The 19,365-nt window shown below is 39.7% G+C and overlaps 2 protein-coding genes and 1 long non-coding RNA gene across 3 annotated transcripts in view; 1 reads left to right on the top strand and 2 right to left on the bottom strand.

Annotated features, from left to right (window-relative positions):
- LOC146331564 (zinc finger protein 385A-like) overlaps positions 1–3,179 on the bottom strand; it is a 43,142-nt gene extending 39,963 nt beyond the window's left edge. Inside the window, exon 1 of the mRNA XM_084733031.1 lies at positions 2,679–3,179. Coding sequence (XP_084589157.1) covers positions 2,679–2,691 — 13 coding nt within the window. The 5' untranslated portion in view covers positions 2,692–3,179. The remainder of the gene's footprint in view (positions 1–2,678) is intronic.
- Positions 1–16,328, top strand: part of LOC146331562 (uncharacterized) — a 67,334-nt gene extending 51,006 nt beyond the window's left edge. The window contains exon 3 of the long non-coding RNA XR_014771689.1: positions 15,752–16,328. This is a non-coding gene — a long non-coding RNA (uncharacterized LOC146331562). The remainder of the gene's footprint in view (positions 1–15,751) is intronic.
- Positions 13,312–15,129, bottom strand: LOC146331563 (neurogenic differentiation factor 4-like). Its single transcript, XM_084733063.1, has one exon. The coding sequence runs from the start codon at positions 14,520–14,522 to the stop codon at positions 13,527–13,529; it is 996 nt and encodes a 331-aa protein (XP_084589189.1). The 5' UTR covers positions 14,523–15,129; the 3' UTR covers positions 13,312–13,526.
- Positions 16,329–19,365: the final 3,037 nt, after the last annotated feature.

The raw sequence follows: 19,365 nt of genomic DNA, 5'->3' as shown, positions 1-19,365 counted from the left end.
TGTGTTAAATCAGCCACTTACAGGTTAAAGTGGCCAAACAGACAAAGATGGAGCGACTTAAAAATCACTCAACTTTTCTCACATATAACTTACTGCTGTTTTCTGTCCTTCATGCACTTAATACTGTGTCACACAGTCGAATTGTCTTGAGAAAACCTTATCAATATTTAATGTTTTTTATTGGGTTTACTGGTTCTGCTGTTTCTGCTTCATGGTCAGATAGTCCAGCTGCAGCCTGAAGATCCAGATACACTGACTAAAAAGCAGCCAGCTGTGTCTGGCTGTAAATCTATTTGATGTAGAGTTTCTCCTCTGGTGGCAGGGTGAGAGCAGTGGAGACTCCAAGCAGAGCGGCTGTTTACTGCACCTCAAAGGTTAAAATAGGTGTTGCTAGAATTGAGACTGGGAATGAACTATACATAAATACACACACACACACACGCTCACACACAGACAAATACACACACTGGACTGAACACGTCTCAGTGAAGAGGTAAGTAGTTCACTGGTCCATGTGCTGGGTGGTGTGAGTGAATGGACTCAACTGGTCATGGTTTAGTACGCTGCCAAAACTATTTTTTTTTCACAATGGATTTTATGTTCCTTAATATTAGTTAATAATATAATAATATAAGTATTCATTATTGAGCTGTCCTCTCTCTGTTATATAAATTTATATTCAGTGTTCGAATTACACAGTATCCTTTGGGAGGGCCCTAATTTTTGCAGGGGTTGGAGAGCAGTGTGCACATGCATGCTGCATGCACAAAAAGCCTATACTATCAATACATTTAATTCATACAGAGAATATTTAGCCTTAGACAAAGAAATGCAACGAATATTCACTGTTGCTGATTTTTTTTTAAAAATCACTGTCCACAGAGAAACAATAAAATGCTAATGGACAGACAGTGGTTTGTGTTACCTTGTTTAACAAATCAGACCTAAGTTGTATCTCATGACATTTAAAAACATGCCCACATCCTTAGATGTTGGTCTTTCAGAAAACATAGCTTGATCAATTTTCCAGCTGCTACATTAACACATCAGCCAGTGCTCACTATATAGTGAAACATTCCTGAGGTAATGTCACAATGCAAATACAAAAACAACCTACATTGACTTGAAAGACAACATGTGGTGCGTAGTGTGCGTCAGACTGCAGCCTGTACCTCCTTGTTGAGTGCGCCCCCCTGCATGACGGCCACAGCACAAATAGACAGCCTTGTGTTTATTAAACACATAATATCAAAATTATTGTGTGTGAATTAGCATGTACTTTTACAAGAGCTTTACTATTAGGCTATTAATTATTTCAAGAACCTAAATAGAGCTCCCTCTTAATTTCTGAGGAGCTCATACCTCATTCAGGGAAGGTAAGCTCCCTGTAGTGTATATGCATAAAGAAGACATCCCTCAAAAATAAAACTTATAAAACAGTTCAGTTTGACTCAAAACTGCAGAAAGTACATTGTTGATGTTGAGGAAGAAAATCTTAAGTCAGGGTCCACTTTCTAGCTTTTTCCAGAGCTCTCGACTGCATCAAAGACGAGGGTAACAATCGCTCCCCCATATATGACCACCTCTAAACACATGACCGGTTCACCATACTTACAGTAGATCACATGATAACAACTGAGACAAATCCATCCACCGAAGAAGATCGAGAGAGCAATTTAAAACTCCAGGAGAGGCTAATTAAAGACTTAAGATGTGTCAGACATTTGGTGATTGTTTCTGCATAATTCATGATAACAGTATCAATGCTTGAGGAAACACACCGATGACTTAATCCTGGAGTGTGATGCATTCTTTTTCAAATTAAAGATAACGATGTGACTGCCTCATTTGCTTGCTTTCTTTTTTAAGCCCAGACACATCTGAACACATGCAGGCAACCTGATGACAACCTGACAAAACTGTATTCTTTTTCTGTTACGATAGTTGAAGCTGACACTGCACAATCATTTTAACCTTGCAGTACAAGGAGTACCTGCACACTGAAATCACAGTGCCCTTTAATGTTATTAGCAATGTTTCAATGGACTACAGGTCTTCCTCAAGCCAATTCTGCTCCCTGGATCACAGTTTTATTGATTCTTTGTTTCTAGCACCTGTCCCACTGAGGTTTTGTGGATGTGCACACAACTATTATAACAACCTATGAATCCCCTGCTTATGAAACAGAAAACTTTATCACACATTGCTCATTATTTCTCCTGCGTCTGCCAGACCGTCTATCCTGCTGTGATGCAGATGAAGGAACAATTTGGTAATGAAGTGGCCAGACAGTAACCTCTTTATTTAAGCCCAAGCTGTCTCTCTTTCTCTCTTTCCCCCCCTCCTTTCTGCCATCACTCCTTCCATGCATCATACTGCTGATGTATGTGAAAGGTCGGGGGTCGGACCAGGTCTAAGTGCGAAATGCCGAGTCTTGTCTGACACTGCTGTGTGAGCGCTGACATTAGTTAGAGACTGCCCTAACTTTCATCAAAGAGTGAACCCTTCAAAGCCTCATGTAAGACTGTCACTCGCCCTTTATTTCTGCTCAGAATATTGCAATAATGAGGGCATACTGGATTATCCACCCCTCAGTTCATTTTAAGGTGATCAAAGGAAGAATGCCCAGAGTTGTGGGTGGCTTCACATTGCTCAGTAGTTGGCGGCGATGGTCTTACCTGAGCCCCACATTGGTCTCCTCTGTTCTTCACGAGGAGGTGAATCTCCAGATTCTTTGTCCAGTAACTTGTCCAAAGGTCAGCGTGTCAGCCAGCATAAAGTCATGCAGACAGATGACCTCTTTGAGTGGAATAAATTAAAGTATGCTCACGTTACTGTAAAGAGATAAATGAAGTAGCGCGGCGTGACATGAGCGCAGACCTTGCACCAGTCAGCTGGAGAGTGGAGAGGGAAATGCTCGGCACAGGCAGCCACATGCCCACAGTGTGGCTGCATCAAACAGCAGGCGGCTTGATGTTCAGCTTCTTCATCTTCCTCACAGTCTCTTCCTCTCTCTTTTTCAGATTCCTTTTAATCCCTCTTCGTGTTTCTCTGTCTGTGTTTTCCCTTCATGCCGGCACGTCTATCCTGGGAGCGAAGGAAACAAGTGCACAAGATTCCAGAGGCTAATTCTGCTTCTTAGGACGGGGGAACCTAATATGTGAGGACAACTGTGGAAGGAGGGAGATACAGGCAGAGAGCGCGCGTGTGTGTGAGGAAGAGGAGGGGCAGGGCAGAGAGGAGGGGGACCCAGGCAGCAACGGATGGCAGATCAGAGAAAATAAGGATTGGAATGTGTGTGTGTGTGTGTGTGTGTGTGTGTGTGTGTGTGTTTGTGTGTGTGTGTGTGTGTGTGTGTGTGTGTGTGTGTTGTTGAGGAAGAGGAAGACGGTGGCAAGTCGTTGAAACTTGAGAGACGTGAAGGAGAGGAAGAAAATATTGATATGGTGAAGAAAAGAGAAATATGATTGGCGGATGAAACAGATGGCTTACAGGCAGACATGTGTCTTTTTTTGTTGTTTGATTTGGAAATGGTTCTACCCAACAGGTTTATTTCTCAGATATGATAAACAGTCTGCTGCCCTAAAAGATATTACACAAAATCTGCTGTGTGGATTTCCAAATTAAATTGACAGTCCTAAAACTGCAGGTGCTTGTAATTAATTAAACCGGAATCTTCTGTGTCATATCCTGTTTTTTTGGTGTTTTGATTCTGCAAATGTGTCAGAAAACTCAAATTGAAGTTGATAAAAAGTGGTGCTTGCATTTTTTAGGTTACAGCAAAGGGGATTTATGATACAGGTGGATTTTAAGTACAAAACTTTCATTGTTAAAGTGTTTTAGAAATTCAACAATGTAAAAACAATAGGTTGGAGAGTAGGATTTTTTTGGTATTGGTTTAAAACAATGTATTAGACTTTGTCAGGGATAAAGTCCTCTCTGTCGCTGTCCCCTGTGTTGTCACAGTTCACCAACCTTTATCAAGATGCTATTATGATCATACAGTGTAAACTCTAAAACAATAGATTGTCAGCTCTGGGATTTTGTTATACTTTACTTTGGTAGCAAAAAGGCTGAACAGTTAATTTAAATTTTATCAAAATTACAATATGGCCTGGTCTGTTTTCAAATTTTCAGGAAGTTTAATTTAATTGAATTTAAATATTGTCATGTTGCTGAGATGTCCTCGCTTATAAATCATCTTTGTTTGGGACAGATGCTCCCCAGAATCTCACCATAATCATTTTAAAATGTTTTACAATTAAAATGAGAATAATGATGTTAAAATTATAAGTCCTTCTAATACAGCAACCCATATCACATTTGCAACATAAGTCAAAATAATGGCTATTAGATTTTTTTCAGAATTGTAGCTAATCATAACCCTAGTATTTAACCCAGTTAATATCTCTAATTATGGTTGTATAAGATTGAATCCCATCATTTGTCTCCTAGAAATTATGTTTGTGTATTATTTGTTTTAATAATTATGTTGTGGTGACAGTGTAATTCCTGCCTGGATTATGTTCAGAGACAACATATCTTAGAATTAATGAAACTATTTTTATGTACCGTGCTGGACGGTGATAACAGAGCCTAGGGTTTGCATCCAGACTCCTTCACATTGATTAGGGTTAAGGAAAGAGTGTGATTTTGGTTAAATGTCAATAAAAATCTCTTGTCTTAAGTCACTGCTGACTTTTGAAAAACATTGTGGTGACTATGACTGGATGATGTCAAGTACCTCAATGTCATCAATTTCCTTATTATGCTAATAGAAAATAAGATTTGGTGTGCATTATGTGTGCTATTGGAAATTAGTTGTATATATATGTTATTTCTAGAAGACCAAGCTCTAATTTGTGAGATATTTAATTTGCTTGATTAGCCACCAAACAGACATTCCTGTCTAGTAATTTTATCCATAAATAGTTTCTTAATAGATTTTCCAGAAAATTTACCACAGCATCATGTGTATTAATATTGAAAACACATTTTATGGCCACTTGGGGACACTGCGACAAGCTGACATATTGTATCATCACTTCATAGTCGTTATTGCGTGCATGTTAGCAACATTAGCATTCATTTGAAGTTCTTGCTCTTTAGCAGCAAAATGCTGCACTATGTTCTCTAGCTACTTGCTAAGTTTGTCTCCTGTTTGGTTCTTGGGCAGTTAGATTATGGTTGGTTTATTATAGGTTTGTCACTAAAAAATAGCTGCATGCTGAGGCTGGAAACAACACTGATGAGAGCAGTGAGAGGCGATCAAAACAGTGAAGTTACAGGCTGTAAAATCAAAACAATGAGCTGAAAGACAACAAAATTCCTTCAGAGGAATTACCTGTGGATTTCTCTTAATTGTCACATTACATAAAGTAATTTGATCCGTGGTCAATATAACAGTATAAATAAGTGTAGCTTTAAGTTGTATATACCATAATAGAGGTCATTATATATATTGTCCATTCTTAATCGACACCCCTGAAATTCTTTGATCTTACAGTTTTTATTGCTCTTAAGCGGATGCTACCAGACATCCCTCCAGACATTAACCAGGTGATCAAACTGATTGTACACTCAGGTTAATTTAAAAATCTCTTCAATCAGACACTTTAATCTGGTTACAGTAATTGGAGTAGAGTGTGAATGAAAGTGTGCTAATTGTTTCAGTGACACGCCACAACTCTTTTTATCTTCTTCAGCAGCTGTCTGAGGATGACTGCCTGCTGGTGCTGTTGTGTTTTTTTTCAGTCACATCCCGCAGTGCGAAGCATCAAACATCAGGAGGTAACGTTTACAGTAGGTGGCCTTCTTTAAAATGCTGATCCTCTGTAAGCCCAGAACACCCTCAGCCTCTCAGTCACACGTTCAAGTTGTCATCCACCGAAACACCCGAAGTGAAGTGCTGGAATAGCTGGGATGATGAAATCGAATGTGGATGGCTGTGAGATGAACACAGTCACACAAAATTTACAAACATGATACAGTTGGACTCTCTGTGCGCTAGCATGTCAATTCCACGCCGCTGCCAGTTAGTGTGTAAATTCAGATCAGATGTCACAAATGTGCTTGCAAGTGTCGTTTCAGAGAGGTAAGGGAGTATTAGGTGGAGGAGCAGGAGGCGAGGCCTGAGGTGAGACTGACGCATGGCGCAATGTCGGCTAAATGTCAGCCTAATTCTGATATGCTAAAAGGCTCTACTGTGCCTCGTGTATTACAACTCACCAACAAGAATATGGTGGATAAATGTGGGGTTAAGTGCCAGCTATCAAAGCTATATGAACAGTTTAATGACACTGAGAGTGTGAAGTCCTCTTGTGTAAATGAGATGAGGCTGTTTAGAAAATCTAAGTGTTTAATGCAAGCTGTAAAAGCAGTAATGGCTCCGTCAGTTCTGTCAAGCTTGGCAGGGTCCCACTGTGACGCTTCTGAGGCAGAGATGCTCATGTAAACTCGTATCACAGTTAAATTTAAGGCAGACACCTTCACTTTTATTTCATTTGCATAATATGGAAACACACATCAACGCCTTCTGGCAGCACGCCATGTAGGGGTTAGGTTTAGGGACAGTGGGGAAGGACAGCAAACTGGAGCAGTAAGCACATTTCAGCAGGGGGATACAGTTACACACTGATTCCTCCCCCTCTCCCCCTCAGGGTTGCTCTTCTCTATATAAACCATTCTCTCACTGTTAGGTCTCTTTCTGCAATAAAGTTTTTACAAGAACGCTCATCATTACATCCGGCAGAGAAATGCAGGATGTTAAATTCCTCTCTCTCTCTGATCTAAATTTGGCTCACCAGTGTGTTTACATATGTCTTCATTCCTCTCGACTTCCTCTCAACACGTGGAGCTATTTGGACGGACATAACTAACAAATCATTCAACCAGCAAATTAAACTATCGTTTGCCACAATTATGCAGTTCCATTTTTTTTTACAGCTCTCTGTTCAAGGTGGGCTTTTGTCTCAGGCAATTAATAGCTCATAAGTAATAGGACACTTTATACATCGAGGCAGGGAATTTCTGTCCTCAGAGGACAGAGGTCAAACAAGGCCGGCTGCCGAACACTTGCTTCAGACGATCATTAACGGGTTCAGTGTGACACTCAGAATTACACACATTCACTAAGAATATTAATGTATATATGTATATATATGTGTGTGTGTGTGTGTGTGTGTGTGTGTGTGTGTGTGTGTGTGTGTGTGTGTGTGTATATAGTACAGTACTTGCTTAATGTTATTTCACTCCTGGCACAATGCCCATCAAGTTTTTTTTATTGAAATACACACACACACACACACACACACACACACACACACACACACACACACACACACACACACACATATATATATATATGTATGTATATATATAAAATACAAAAAAATCTTCATAGTGGAGCCACAGGCTGGACCAACCAATTAAAAAGATTCATATCACAGTCATATATACACCACAATGTTGAATTTGCAATGCAGAAAATCATTCAGTTTTTCTTGTATTTGGTTACTTATAGCATTTTGTGGTTGATTTAGCATAAACACCCACCTACATCAGAGTCATTACACACGCACATCTATAAAGACATCACATAAATTAAATTGGAATTTATCACACAATACATTTAACCCAAATAAGAGTTTTAATTCAAACGGTGCCAGTTGTCTTGTTTTTCGACATTGCTTTTGGCTCCTTCTTACCCCAGTGTGCCAGCACTCCTGGAGAGCTCTGTCTGTTTTTGTTCTTCAATTTTTCCACCTCAAGGATAAAAGCACCGACCACATCCCTCTTCCCTATTAGCCCTTGCTCTTCAATACCGCCTTTGAAGATTTAATCAGTCAGATTTCCTTGATTAATCCTTTTTCATGTCCTTTCACGGTAAATAATTACAGAGTTTGATATGATCGCGGGCTGGATAGAGAGGACAACATGCAGATTTCTGATAGAGCCGACTCCCCAGGTACCTTCATTAGCCTGATTATTCTCATCCAAACACACTCCACCAACCAGTTTACATGTAAATAGGTTAATTCTATTCCCACTCCTCACGCACTCTGTCGGCACGCTGTGTTTAACAGATGAGATCTCACACAAATGTTTTCTCTTTTACTCGCCCTCTACCTTGTGCAACATTACTGTCAAATATAGAATTTACACACTACAAACAATGTGAGGAATCAGCAGTCTGTGTTTAACAGATAAATTAATTTCCATCAATCAGCAGTGAAGGATAATGTCTCTCCTTCACCTCCAGTATTTCCAGAAGGCCTCAGTCAGACTTCACAGTTACAGCAGGTTGTCTGATGGTGACACCTAGTGGCCAAATGCTCATCTCTCATCCAACTGATAATTTTATTTCACCAGAGGTGGGAAGTAACAAAGTATTAATACTTAGTTACTGTGCTTCTCTAGTGTTTATCTTACAACTTTGCACTTTTACTCCCTACATTTTAACATGCATATCTATGCTTTTTTACTCCTTAGATTTTCAAAACAGGCTCTTTACTTTAGTTTTGATGCGTTTGAAGGAGTTATTGATTATTTTGTATCATTGCGCCCCAACCTCCCAAGATCAAGACCGATTTCAATCTAAAAGGATGGCACAGTAACAGAAGAAAAGATGATTTCTTGGTGTATCCATCAGTAGGTAACACGCATGACAGATGTAACAAGATGAAACAGACGAGATGATATGGAGGTCCATTTTCACCAGTAAAAGAAAAAAATATCACCATGATAAATCATGAGGTAAAAAGTTATAATTATGGGATAAAAAGTTATAATAATGAGATAAAGTCATAATTATGACTTACTGTGGGGATTTTTTTTTACTGGTGGAAATGTGCTTCAATAAGAGGGATTCTTAACTGCCAAGAAAAGCTGAGGTTCAGTTAGTTTTGCATCGAAACAACCAAACAGAGGGCTGCTATTTACTTTTATACGTTCAGTGCATTTCAGAGTCTTTTCCTTTAATTTTTTTTTTCAACCTTTTTGAAGTAACTGTCCGTCTGCTTGTGTAAAGACTGTGTACTTTTGCCATCTCTGCATTTTAGCAACAAACTTTGACCACTTGGTGGCAGTGTAACTCAACTCTGTTCTGATTCAGCTCTGACAAATGCATCTCTCAAAAGACAAATCAATCCTCGTAGGAGTTTACAGTACAGGATACTGCTTTCTCCTGAAGTTAATTTGAATTAAGATGCCTTTATTGGTGCAGGACTCAGTATTAACACCATCAGATGTTTTGTTGCTGAGTACACAATAGCTGTGTGCTATGGTTGTATATAAGAGGAGATGAGGAGCTGCTTCCCCGGCTGCCCCTCTCCCCTCAGGATTACTGAGTTAATGCAACCATTCAGACACTGAGCTCTGATCAGCTGCTTAATTCTGTTTTATCCCAAATAACACAACCATGCATGCACAATGTTTGCACTCACACACAGTCATACTACACACACTATATACTGCACATGCCCAACCATACAAAGCCAACATGTACACTTTACATAATATATAGGTGACTTGCAGAAAGGAAGGAAGGAAGCTGCTCTCAGACAATATTTAATATAGACAAAAATATGAAAAAACTATAGAATGCTTTATTAATGTACTTATATGCTGCACTTTCTTAATAATTTCCTAGAACAGTTCCAAGGAAAAAAAAACACCCAATAATCTGGGTGTACAACTGGATGACAAGCTGGAGTGTTCCAGTGTTTAGTGCCTTCTGAACGTACCTGTGCATTCATCCTGTGTGCTTGTCATTTATATTTGGTGTATTTTGTCTTTGTATTTATTGCATGTAGTTTTCTATCTATCTATCTATCTATCTATCTATCTATCTATCTATCTATCTATCTATCTATCTATCTATCTATCTATCTATGTTACATAGTTCTCACCAGGGAATTCATTGAGATTTTTAGGGGGAAATTACTGACCTGTAAAATAAAATATTACCGAAATGTAAATTATGCTATTAGGGTCTCTTCCACATTAAAACAATAACAAAAGACCTAGTTTGATCGTGTCATGAGGTAGCATGGGATCATGGGAGTTTTTATCTTCACTGTTAAACAACCACCATAGCTGATCTATCTAATATGGGAGAAATCATGTTCATGGACAAGGTAATAAAGTTTTATTCAGGTTACATTTAGTCACAGTCGCTGACTTCCTCCCTCTTTCTCTGATGTATTCAGTGTACCCTCTGTTTTCCAATATGTCTAGTGTTTTTAGACATTTTAATGCAGAAATGTTACATTATGTAACTCTTAAAGGAATGTGCTGAGATTAAAAATCTCTTTTACAGAAGTGACTTGGCTAAGATATCAGTTGCACATGAGGCATATACCCCATCTGCTGCCTTCATAGGCTCATGTAGATCAGAGTCACAGTCAAGGGGGTCAAGGGGGTAAGGGCGACTGCAACCCCTCGTTTGTCTTGGGTGCAAAAGTGCCCTTTTCAAATGGAAAAAACTTTTGTCCTACCAAGACATTGGTCTATCAATTGTCTATCATTTATCATGTGGATAATGTGGATAAATAAAGAATAATATCCCACATATCCAATGTCAGATGTCCTGTCTGGGGATAGTCGGTGCTTTCACAGAGCAGGGAGATGCCCTGTTTTTGTTATTCATCCTGCCCCTTTAAAGTTAGTCCCTGATCTCCCTGGTTAGTAGTGCAAATACACACACTCACACACACACACACACACACGCACACACAGAGGCTTATACTAATCCTTGCAAAAACAAAGTGATATATTTCTCCCAGCGCAGGTCAAGCATGGGATGTTCATCAGCGTGTTTATCGGGATTATGAGCGTTTCATCCATAATATAACCTCTAAACATCATACTTACCAAACACTGTTCTCCATGGAAAAATGCAGCGAACATTGTGCACTGGGAGACAAGTTGACCAGCACCAAAAACACGATACTACTGACTCTGTGAGACCATTCCCACCAGTGAGCCATGACCCTGTGTGACCTTGTGACCCTCTTTAACTGACCTCTCAGTGGGTGGCCTTCACACTGACCAGCCTGGACCATGAATCAACACAAGTGGCTGCTCTTAGACCAGATCTTTGTTATTTTTTGTCATTGTCTTCTACACTTTGACAGTACATTTCCAGGCTGATATTTTTCTACTCAGTCAGTTGGTCTTTTTTTTTTTTTTTTTATGAATTTCTTTTTCCACCTGCTGTCATTTAATATTCTCAATTACTTTTTAAAGTACCAGTATGTAGGATTTAGGGCTGTAACTAACAATTTTCAATTAATCCGCTGATTATTTTATTTTATTTCTAAATACCATTATTTTTTGGTCTATGACAGAAAATGGTGATCAGAAAATGCCAATTAGTGTCTATCAAAGCCCAAGATAACATCCTCAAATGTGTTGTTTTGTCTACAACCCAAAGATATTCATAAAGGAGAAAAGAAACCAGAAGATATTCACATTTAATAAGCTGGAATCAGAGAATTTTGACTTTTTTTGTAAGAAAACAATACTCAAACCTGTTAATTGATTGTCAAAATAGTTAGCGATTAATTTAATAATCTATTCACAATCGATTAATTGTTGTAGCTCCGTGGTGACAACAACAAACATGGCGACGTTGGAGGAGGTTGTAATAATGTACCTCTTGAGAAATAGACAAAAGCAGAGACGGCCCTGTAGAAGGTCTGTGTCATATTAAATACATTGTGACATGTGGACAAAGACTTCTTTTCACTAACAAATTCACAGCAAATGTCATTTCCAATACTTTCAGTTTTTAAGACATTTTCATCGCTTCTTGTGCTTGAACTATTGGCTTCACTGCTACACGGCCCCCATGACCTCCAGGGGTGCTGCTCCATTTAATCTGTATCTGTAATCTTTCAGAAAACATTCACAAATGAAATAAACGCAGAGACCAGACAGAAGGCTCTGTCCGTACCTGTATGCATATCTACCATTTAAAATAAATCAGCCCCAAATCTTACACACCGAGCCTTTCATCATCACATTCACTCCTGCCTCTCCATCATAAAATGAAAAAAAAAAGGAGTCAGGTACCTCCAGTCCTATAAATCTTAATTTAGGTATGAAATTATAGTTATAGCTTCCTGAATATATGTGTGTGTTCATAAAAGGTTTAAATGAACAGACAGTGTTTATTTCATTACGTGACAGTTAAATTGTGGTCTGAATGAAGGTCAGGATGGTATTATGCCGTCCTAGTGTCAGTGAAGAAGAAAGTCTGTGTGCCCGGGCAGCCATGTTAATCATAAATCTTTATCTTACAATCCTTCCTCGCACGTCCGCCCCTTTCATTAAATGATGGCTAAAGGATTAGCGCAGCTAAACCACAGAGATCTGGGGAGAAAAATGAGAAACAAAGTAGAGAGTAAACAGGAGCCCTCGCTGCTGACGATGATGCTGAATTGATGGTGATGTGTGAGACAGAAAGATGAAGAACATCTATCTGTCTGGCTATAAAAATGAAAACAGAGAACCCACGGAGTGATTGATTTTTAAATATTTTAATAACATCAACATTTCCAAAATAAACAAAAATGAAAAAATAACAAGAAAATTACAAGGTATGCAATGCAAAAATGTGTTGGAAATGAGATATTCGTTTTCACAGCATTAACCTGAGAATGACATTTTTGCTGCAAAACATCTTCCTTCTGTAGACAACACCTTCCAAAGCTCAGCTACATCGTGCAAGGAAATCTACCTCTGAATATGTTTTGAGTGCGGAACATGAAAAACTGTAATAAACAACATAGAAAAGTGGACACAAAAGAAATATTTACTACAAGTCTACGTAGCAAACAAAGAGAAGCCTTGACCACAAATATATACAGACGGTAAACCAGACACACACCTGCACATCAGAACAAAGTCCATATACACTGTATTAAATTAGAGAATAAATAGAAATACTTTAAATTTATGTAGAACATCTGACATCACCAAAGCTAAATTAGAAGTGCTTATATCACAGTAACAGGACATCTGGTCAAAGTGGCCAAAGCAACATTTCCTGTTGCTAAATCATTTGGTAAACAGTTTTTTTAACAGTAAGAAAATGTATCGGTCTAAGTCAAGTATTTTCTAAATTTAACAATGTTCAGCAGTGCTAGTCTAAGTGCACCACACATGTAAACAAACCAGTTTTATTCTACAGTTCCTCTACTAGTAGACAGTCTAATGAGAAAGACTCAATCTTCAGTCTTGAAGGAAAAGATTGTTTGAAATGGGGTTGCATGAGGTACTGAGGTACAGCTGTGGATGGAGAAAAAGGTCAAAAATCATTACTTTAATTATAAACAAATATATTTAGACTATTTTCAGTTAATATACTGACTATCAATAAGTACCTCATGCAACCCAACATCAAATAATCTGAACTATCCCTTTAAAGTCCAAGAGAGATCAGTGTCAGTTCATGAAGGATCAAAGATGATCAGTCAGGTTGTATCGACGGCTGAAGCAGAGTCGACCTTCCTGATGAGTCTTTAGTCTCTGTAGATGGAGGTTATCTGTCGGGGGGGCATGTGCGGTGGATGGTAGGAGTCATACGGCCCCTCTAAGTGTACGTCATAGCTGGTCTGAGTCTGATACAACCCCTGGTCTACAGGGGACGGGGAGTAGTGGTGTGGAGGTGGGTAGTGGGGTGAAGGCTCCTGTTTGGGCACCAGGTTGCTGCTGATGCTCAGAGGTGGTGTAGGTGGCCCATCATATGGAGGCGTCCCCACACCGCCAGCATTGTACTCATTTGGCGAGTGATTCTCATACACTCCTCCTTTCATCGCTCTCAGGTGCAGCAGGTGAGCAGAGTCAAAAGTGCCATAGGGTGGACTTGGCAGGCCTGGGGAGGAGTAGCTCACCATGCCACTGAGAGGAGTAGGTACTGCCCGGACTCTGTGCCTGTCCTCAGGTCGCACCCCGGTGCCAGGAGCTGGTCCCAGCTGTAAGCAGCCGGCCACCAGGTTGGTGGTGGGCTGCGAGAGGCCCTTACACAGGGTCTCCATGAACGCTCTGCTCTCTGTGGACAGACCTCCCTCCAAGGCCTCGGACAGAGCGCAGATATAGTTGCGGGCCAGCCGCAACGTCTCAATCTTGGACAGTTTCTGTGTTTTGGAGTGACAGGGCATGATGCTGCGCAGGTTCTCCAGTGCATCGTTAAGACCGTGCATACGTGAACGTTCCCTGGCGTTAGCCTTTACACGCCTCGCACGGAAACGCTCCTGCCGGGCCTTGGTCATCCGCTTTTTCTTGGGCCCCCGTCGTTTGGACTCATTTTCATCCTCCTGTCCTTCCTCCTCGTCCTCATCTTCCTCTGCGTCCTCACTCCCCATCTCCCGGGTCTGTTGGTTCACTCCACTTGCTCTGTAGCGGTGTGAAGAGGCTGATGCATCTCCATCAGGCGAGCTCACGTCTCCATCCATCCACTGCAGAGGGCTGACGACCTCCTCGCCCTCTCCTTGTCTCACATACGGCTTAATCATCATTAGTACTCTAGAAACAAGAAAATACCTTTGTCAAACATGTGTGTTGTGGTGCAGGTAGGTTTATAATCCTTATTACTGTAAAAAAAAAAACATTTTGCATTTCAGAAAAACTATGGGCATGATGTCGTTATTACAAAATAAACCCCAAAAGGGTGATACAGGACCCTTGCATGAAGCAGAGGGGTAAGACACACATTGTTTATTGTTTTTATTTATTATTCTTCACACTAAATAAATGATTGGTATCTTCTTGCCATAAGTTCATCAGCATTACGCAGGTTTTCATGGCAAACAGTAACTTTGTTTCAATTATCAGTACACTTACAAGAGAAGAAGAATAATGGCCTTGGTAAAAAGTAACTATTTACTCCAATATAATTTATATGGTATTTGTACTTTACTTTTGTATTTGTGTTTTATGCTACTACAGTGCTTATCAGTTGATAGCGATAGCGTTTGTAAGCATTTGTTTCTAAAACTTCTATACTTTTACTTCAGTAAATTTTGAATGCAAAACATTTACTTATGTAGCATTTTTACATGGTGATATTTCTACTTTTACTTACATGAAGGATCTAAATACTTTTTCCACCACTGAAGTAACTTCTGAAGAACACCTGAAAGCCTTTTAGACCCAAAAACCTAATGACCAGTATGTAATGATACCACAGTAAAATTATTCTAAAAGATAAAAAAGGTAGCATATCTCAGGTCTTCAAGCCAGGGGGGGACAAAATACTGACAGTTCACTCATGTACTGGGCTCACACCACTGTAGACCTGTGTTCACGTGTTTGCATTTGGTGGTTCTCTTCGCTGACTTGCTATTAAAGTTACTGTTAATGAAATATTTCAATCCAAAGAATCAGGACTGTAGCTGCAGCTGCAACTCATGACTTTGGTATTTCTGCATGCTGGCTACGGTCCAGTAAAGGTTGCAACCTGCAGCCAGTAATTGTATGTTTCCATTCACCATTAGTAACCAATAATGACATTTTATGGACCGTGACAGTCAGAAGTCCTCAAATGGTTTCAGTACTGGACAGTGCTTTCTAGTGTTGCACGCTCCTCAGCCACAGGTGCTGCTGATTGATTGACTAAACCAATAACATGCAGGGAAGAGAAAACCTATAACAAACTTGTCTTGTTGTGACTGTTGAAGACAGTTTAAGTTCTGTTTTATTCTTTTATCTATTTCTATTCTCCCCTCTCTCCCCCTGACTCTGGCAGGGTAATCCTGGTCAACTGGTGAACTGGTAAAGCCCCAGGCGGTCGCCCGGCGAGATAAAGTCACCAGCAGGACTTCAATCTGGGCCATCGCAGGATTTACTCTGTGGATGAAGCGACGGACGACCATGGGATTAAATGAAAGATCGACATCCCCAGATCAGTGACAGTTGACTCAGATTGAATTGAAATCAGACATTTCCAAATGCAGAAATATTAAATTCTCACCACAAATTGTGTGCTTGAGCAGCTATTTGCCAAATAATGTCAACTGATGACAAGCCTTTTATGATTTTATTTTCATTAGATACATTCTTTGTCTGTGGTGGTGGAAACTAAGTACATTTACTCAAGTACTGTACTTGAGTACATTTTTCTGCATTATGACTAATTTCACTTTTAATATAAGTGCAATTAGCAGATAATGTTTATGGACTTTTACTTTTTATGTTTTCGAATGCAGGATTTTTATTTGAAGCAGAGTATTTTTCCATTGTGGTACTTCTACTTTGACTAAAGTAAAAGATATGATTATTTCTTCTGCCCGATTGCTTGTTGACTTTGTTTGTTGGAGAAGAAAGCTGCAGGGCTGTACCAAAATGGTTCAGTACAATTGTCAAAAACTGGTAAAAAAAAAAAAAAAAAAAAAAAATAGCAATGAAACCCAGGTAAAATGTAGTATACTCAAGTTTATTAGATATTTACGTACTATACTTGTAATTTGTTGCTTAATTTAAAGTTATTTAAGATAATTTTAAAAAGTGTACTTCAAAATAGATGTCAATAAGTTCAATGTGCTAAAAATAAATATACAAATTCTGCAATAATAAGTGGTATTTCAGTATACTTACTAGAAGTGTACTTTATTGCATTTGTATTGTAAATTGTACATTAATGCACTTTTACAAAGTATACTAAATTGAAAATACTAATAGTGGTAAGTTGGTTTACTTCTGAAAAGTATAATTATTTTCAATTATTTTCAAGTCCTAATACACCATTGATATGATTTGTTAAAGTGTACTTTAATTTCACATCATTAAAAAGTGAACCTCAATATAATTTTATTTAAAGCTGTACTTTTATTTTTATATCATATAATATATTTATGCATGCAGCATATTTATTTATCTCCCCAGTAAGAAGATATACACACAAAAATCAGCTTTATCAACTCCTTCAGACTATATAAATTAATTTTAAAAACCTTTTTGAAACATACCTGATGTGTCCCAGGACCTCCACAGTAAGTTTGCAGATGATGTGTGTCTTTTCTCTGTGGATCACGGTGTCTGTCCTCTGTCTCCCTGTGTGTGCAGTCTGCCGTCCCACTGAGTCTCAGCGTGGGTCACTCTGTGGGGGCTCTGGGTTTTAACCTCCACAGTTAAAGCTCCTCCTCCTCCTCCTCCTCCTCCTCCTCCTCCTCTCCCATCCCATTTCTCTTGACGCGCTCGAGCCTGCGCGTGGCCGGCCCGTGGCTCAAGCCCCCGGAGCTCCACTTGTCGCCTGTGTGTGTGTGTGTGTATGTGTGTGTGTGTGTGTAAGTGATGTGCATAAGCTCAGTGAAACCCTCCAGACAAACAGGAGAGGCCCACTGGTCTTTGTTGCTCTGTGAGGGCGGCCGCCAAATCCTCTGCAGCAGCACGTTTGCATTGAGCGGAGCAGAGACGCGCTCAGTCGGCTGAGCCTAACTGTATGTGACAGCTTGAAGTTGCATGTGAGCAGGTGTTTGCTCCATCCCCTCTTCCAGCCATCCATCCCTCCGCACTGCGAAGACAGGCTGTTGAACAAGTCCATTTCACCCGAGAGGCAGCTCTGACCAGACGGGGTAGGTTTGGTCCCATGAGGGGTGCAGTTACAGCATCAGCAGGATCTTTGGGACTCATTTAATGCCCCTTTCTCTCTCTGCAGTTTGTAGGTCTGTGCCTTTTGGATTTTAGCAGCTTAAAACACCATATCCCAGAATGTTCTATTAGAATTTGCTTCTTAGTATTTGTTAGTGGTGGAAGTACTCACGTCCTTTAATTAAGTAAAATTTTAAACACCATGGTGTAAAATATCCTGTATTACAAGTAGGAGGTCTGGATTAAAAAAAAAAATACTTCAAGACATATTATGCAACATTTTCCCAAAATAAACAATTTATAGACTCATATAAACATATTCCCTACCAGTCATCACTTACATATCTGCAGAAACCCTGTTCTCAGCCTGTATTCTCTTATTTTCTCATTCTTTTGCTGTGCTTTGAATGTATTACCAACCCAAAATGTAGATGTTTGACGTTGTGAAATTTATCTTTTAAGTGAAAACCAAAACACCTGTGAGAGTGATAGTGGCAGTTCAACTGTGATCCATTACATAGATATGTAGATTAAGCATGTACACACTAATTCAAATTTATATGGATAAATAGTAAATTATGAAAGATTGTAATATACAGCCTCATTGTTTAAACAAGTGTTAGGTCAGATTATTAGAATTAAACTATGACCAAATGGTCATTATCTCTTCCTCGACAACACTAATGTTTTGTGACAAAGAAGCGAACAACAACAGGATATCATGTTGAAGCCCCTCATCACTGACTGGGGAGCAGAAAGGCAGAAAAATATGTAGGATGCTGGAACAGAGCACCACATGCTCTAACAGAGAGGCCTGAGGTGGGTAACAAGGTAATCTGCACACCTAAACTATGCGCCTCTCATTCGCCACTCATTCCCAGGTCAACCATCTTCCCCACTGCTCCTCCCCCCTGGGTCTCTGCCTTTCCTATTCCACACCTGCAGCCTGAAATGGGAATAGCAGAGTCGGGCCATCCCCAGAGTGGAACTAACAGGGGAATATGATCGCTTCGGCCTTGTGTCCCCATTGCAGACACTCATAACACTGTTTATGATACTGAAATAAATTAGAATGTGTATTTTATCTTGTTTTAAACTCACGAAATATGACTTCTGTCATAAGAAAACTGTTCTTTTGTTGTTCCTTTACCATTTATCATTTATTTAGTTTGACCCACTTACTGTTTGTCATCACAGTCTTCATGTTCCACAAGTGGTGCTCGAGTGTAGCACTGTATGTATGCCATAATGTCCCCAGGTCCCTCAGTGCTGACCGCACACGATGAAGTCCCGCTGCAGATGGCCTTCTCTTAAACAGATCTCTTATTTTAACAGTCTGTGGCTCAGATGCTCATCTATCCTCCACTGGCTGCTCAGCTCACTCAGCATGTTCACATTGCTCAGAGGACACTGCCTCCCTCACCTTTTCTAGGTATGTTGTTCAGGAATTCAGTTAATTATGATAAAAAATATGAAGGACAGATAAAACTTCACTCCAGTACACATACAAACATGACCTTCCTCTGAATCCCCAGTGTGTGTGACAGTGGGGGAAAGTGGGTTCTGTCCATCTGTCATACTGGAAGTCCTCAGAGAAATGCCAACGCCACGGCATGACACAGTGTGTGCATGTTAGTATGTTCATGTTCAGAGAAGCACCTAGATTGCATGTGCAGTGACCAAAATCTTTTTTCCTCTTACGATTTCCAACAGCCTTGGATATAATTTTACTAAGGTTCCTATGGTCCTGAAGTTCCTGGAAAAGTTATGAAA

This window comes from Lutjanus erythropterus, chromosome 2, assembly GCF_056507025.1.
Source record: "Lutjanus erythropterus isolate fLutEry1 chromosome 2, fLutEry1.hap2, whole genome shotgun sequence".
Classification (NCBI taxonomy): domain Eukaryota; kingdom Metazoa; phylum Chordata; class Actinopteri; order Lutjaniformes; family Lutjanidae; genus Lutjanus; species Lutjanus erythropterus.
Note: the sequence above shows the minus strand (reverse complement) of the source record. Positions and strands in the feature narration are given on the sequence as shown.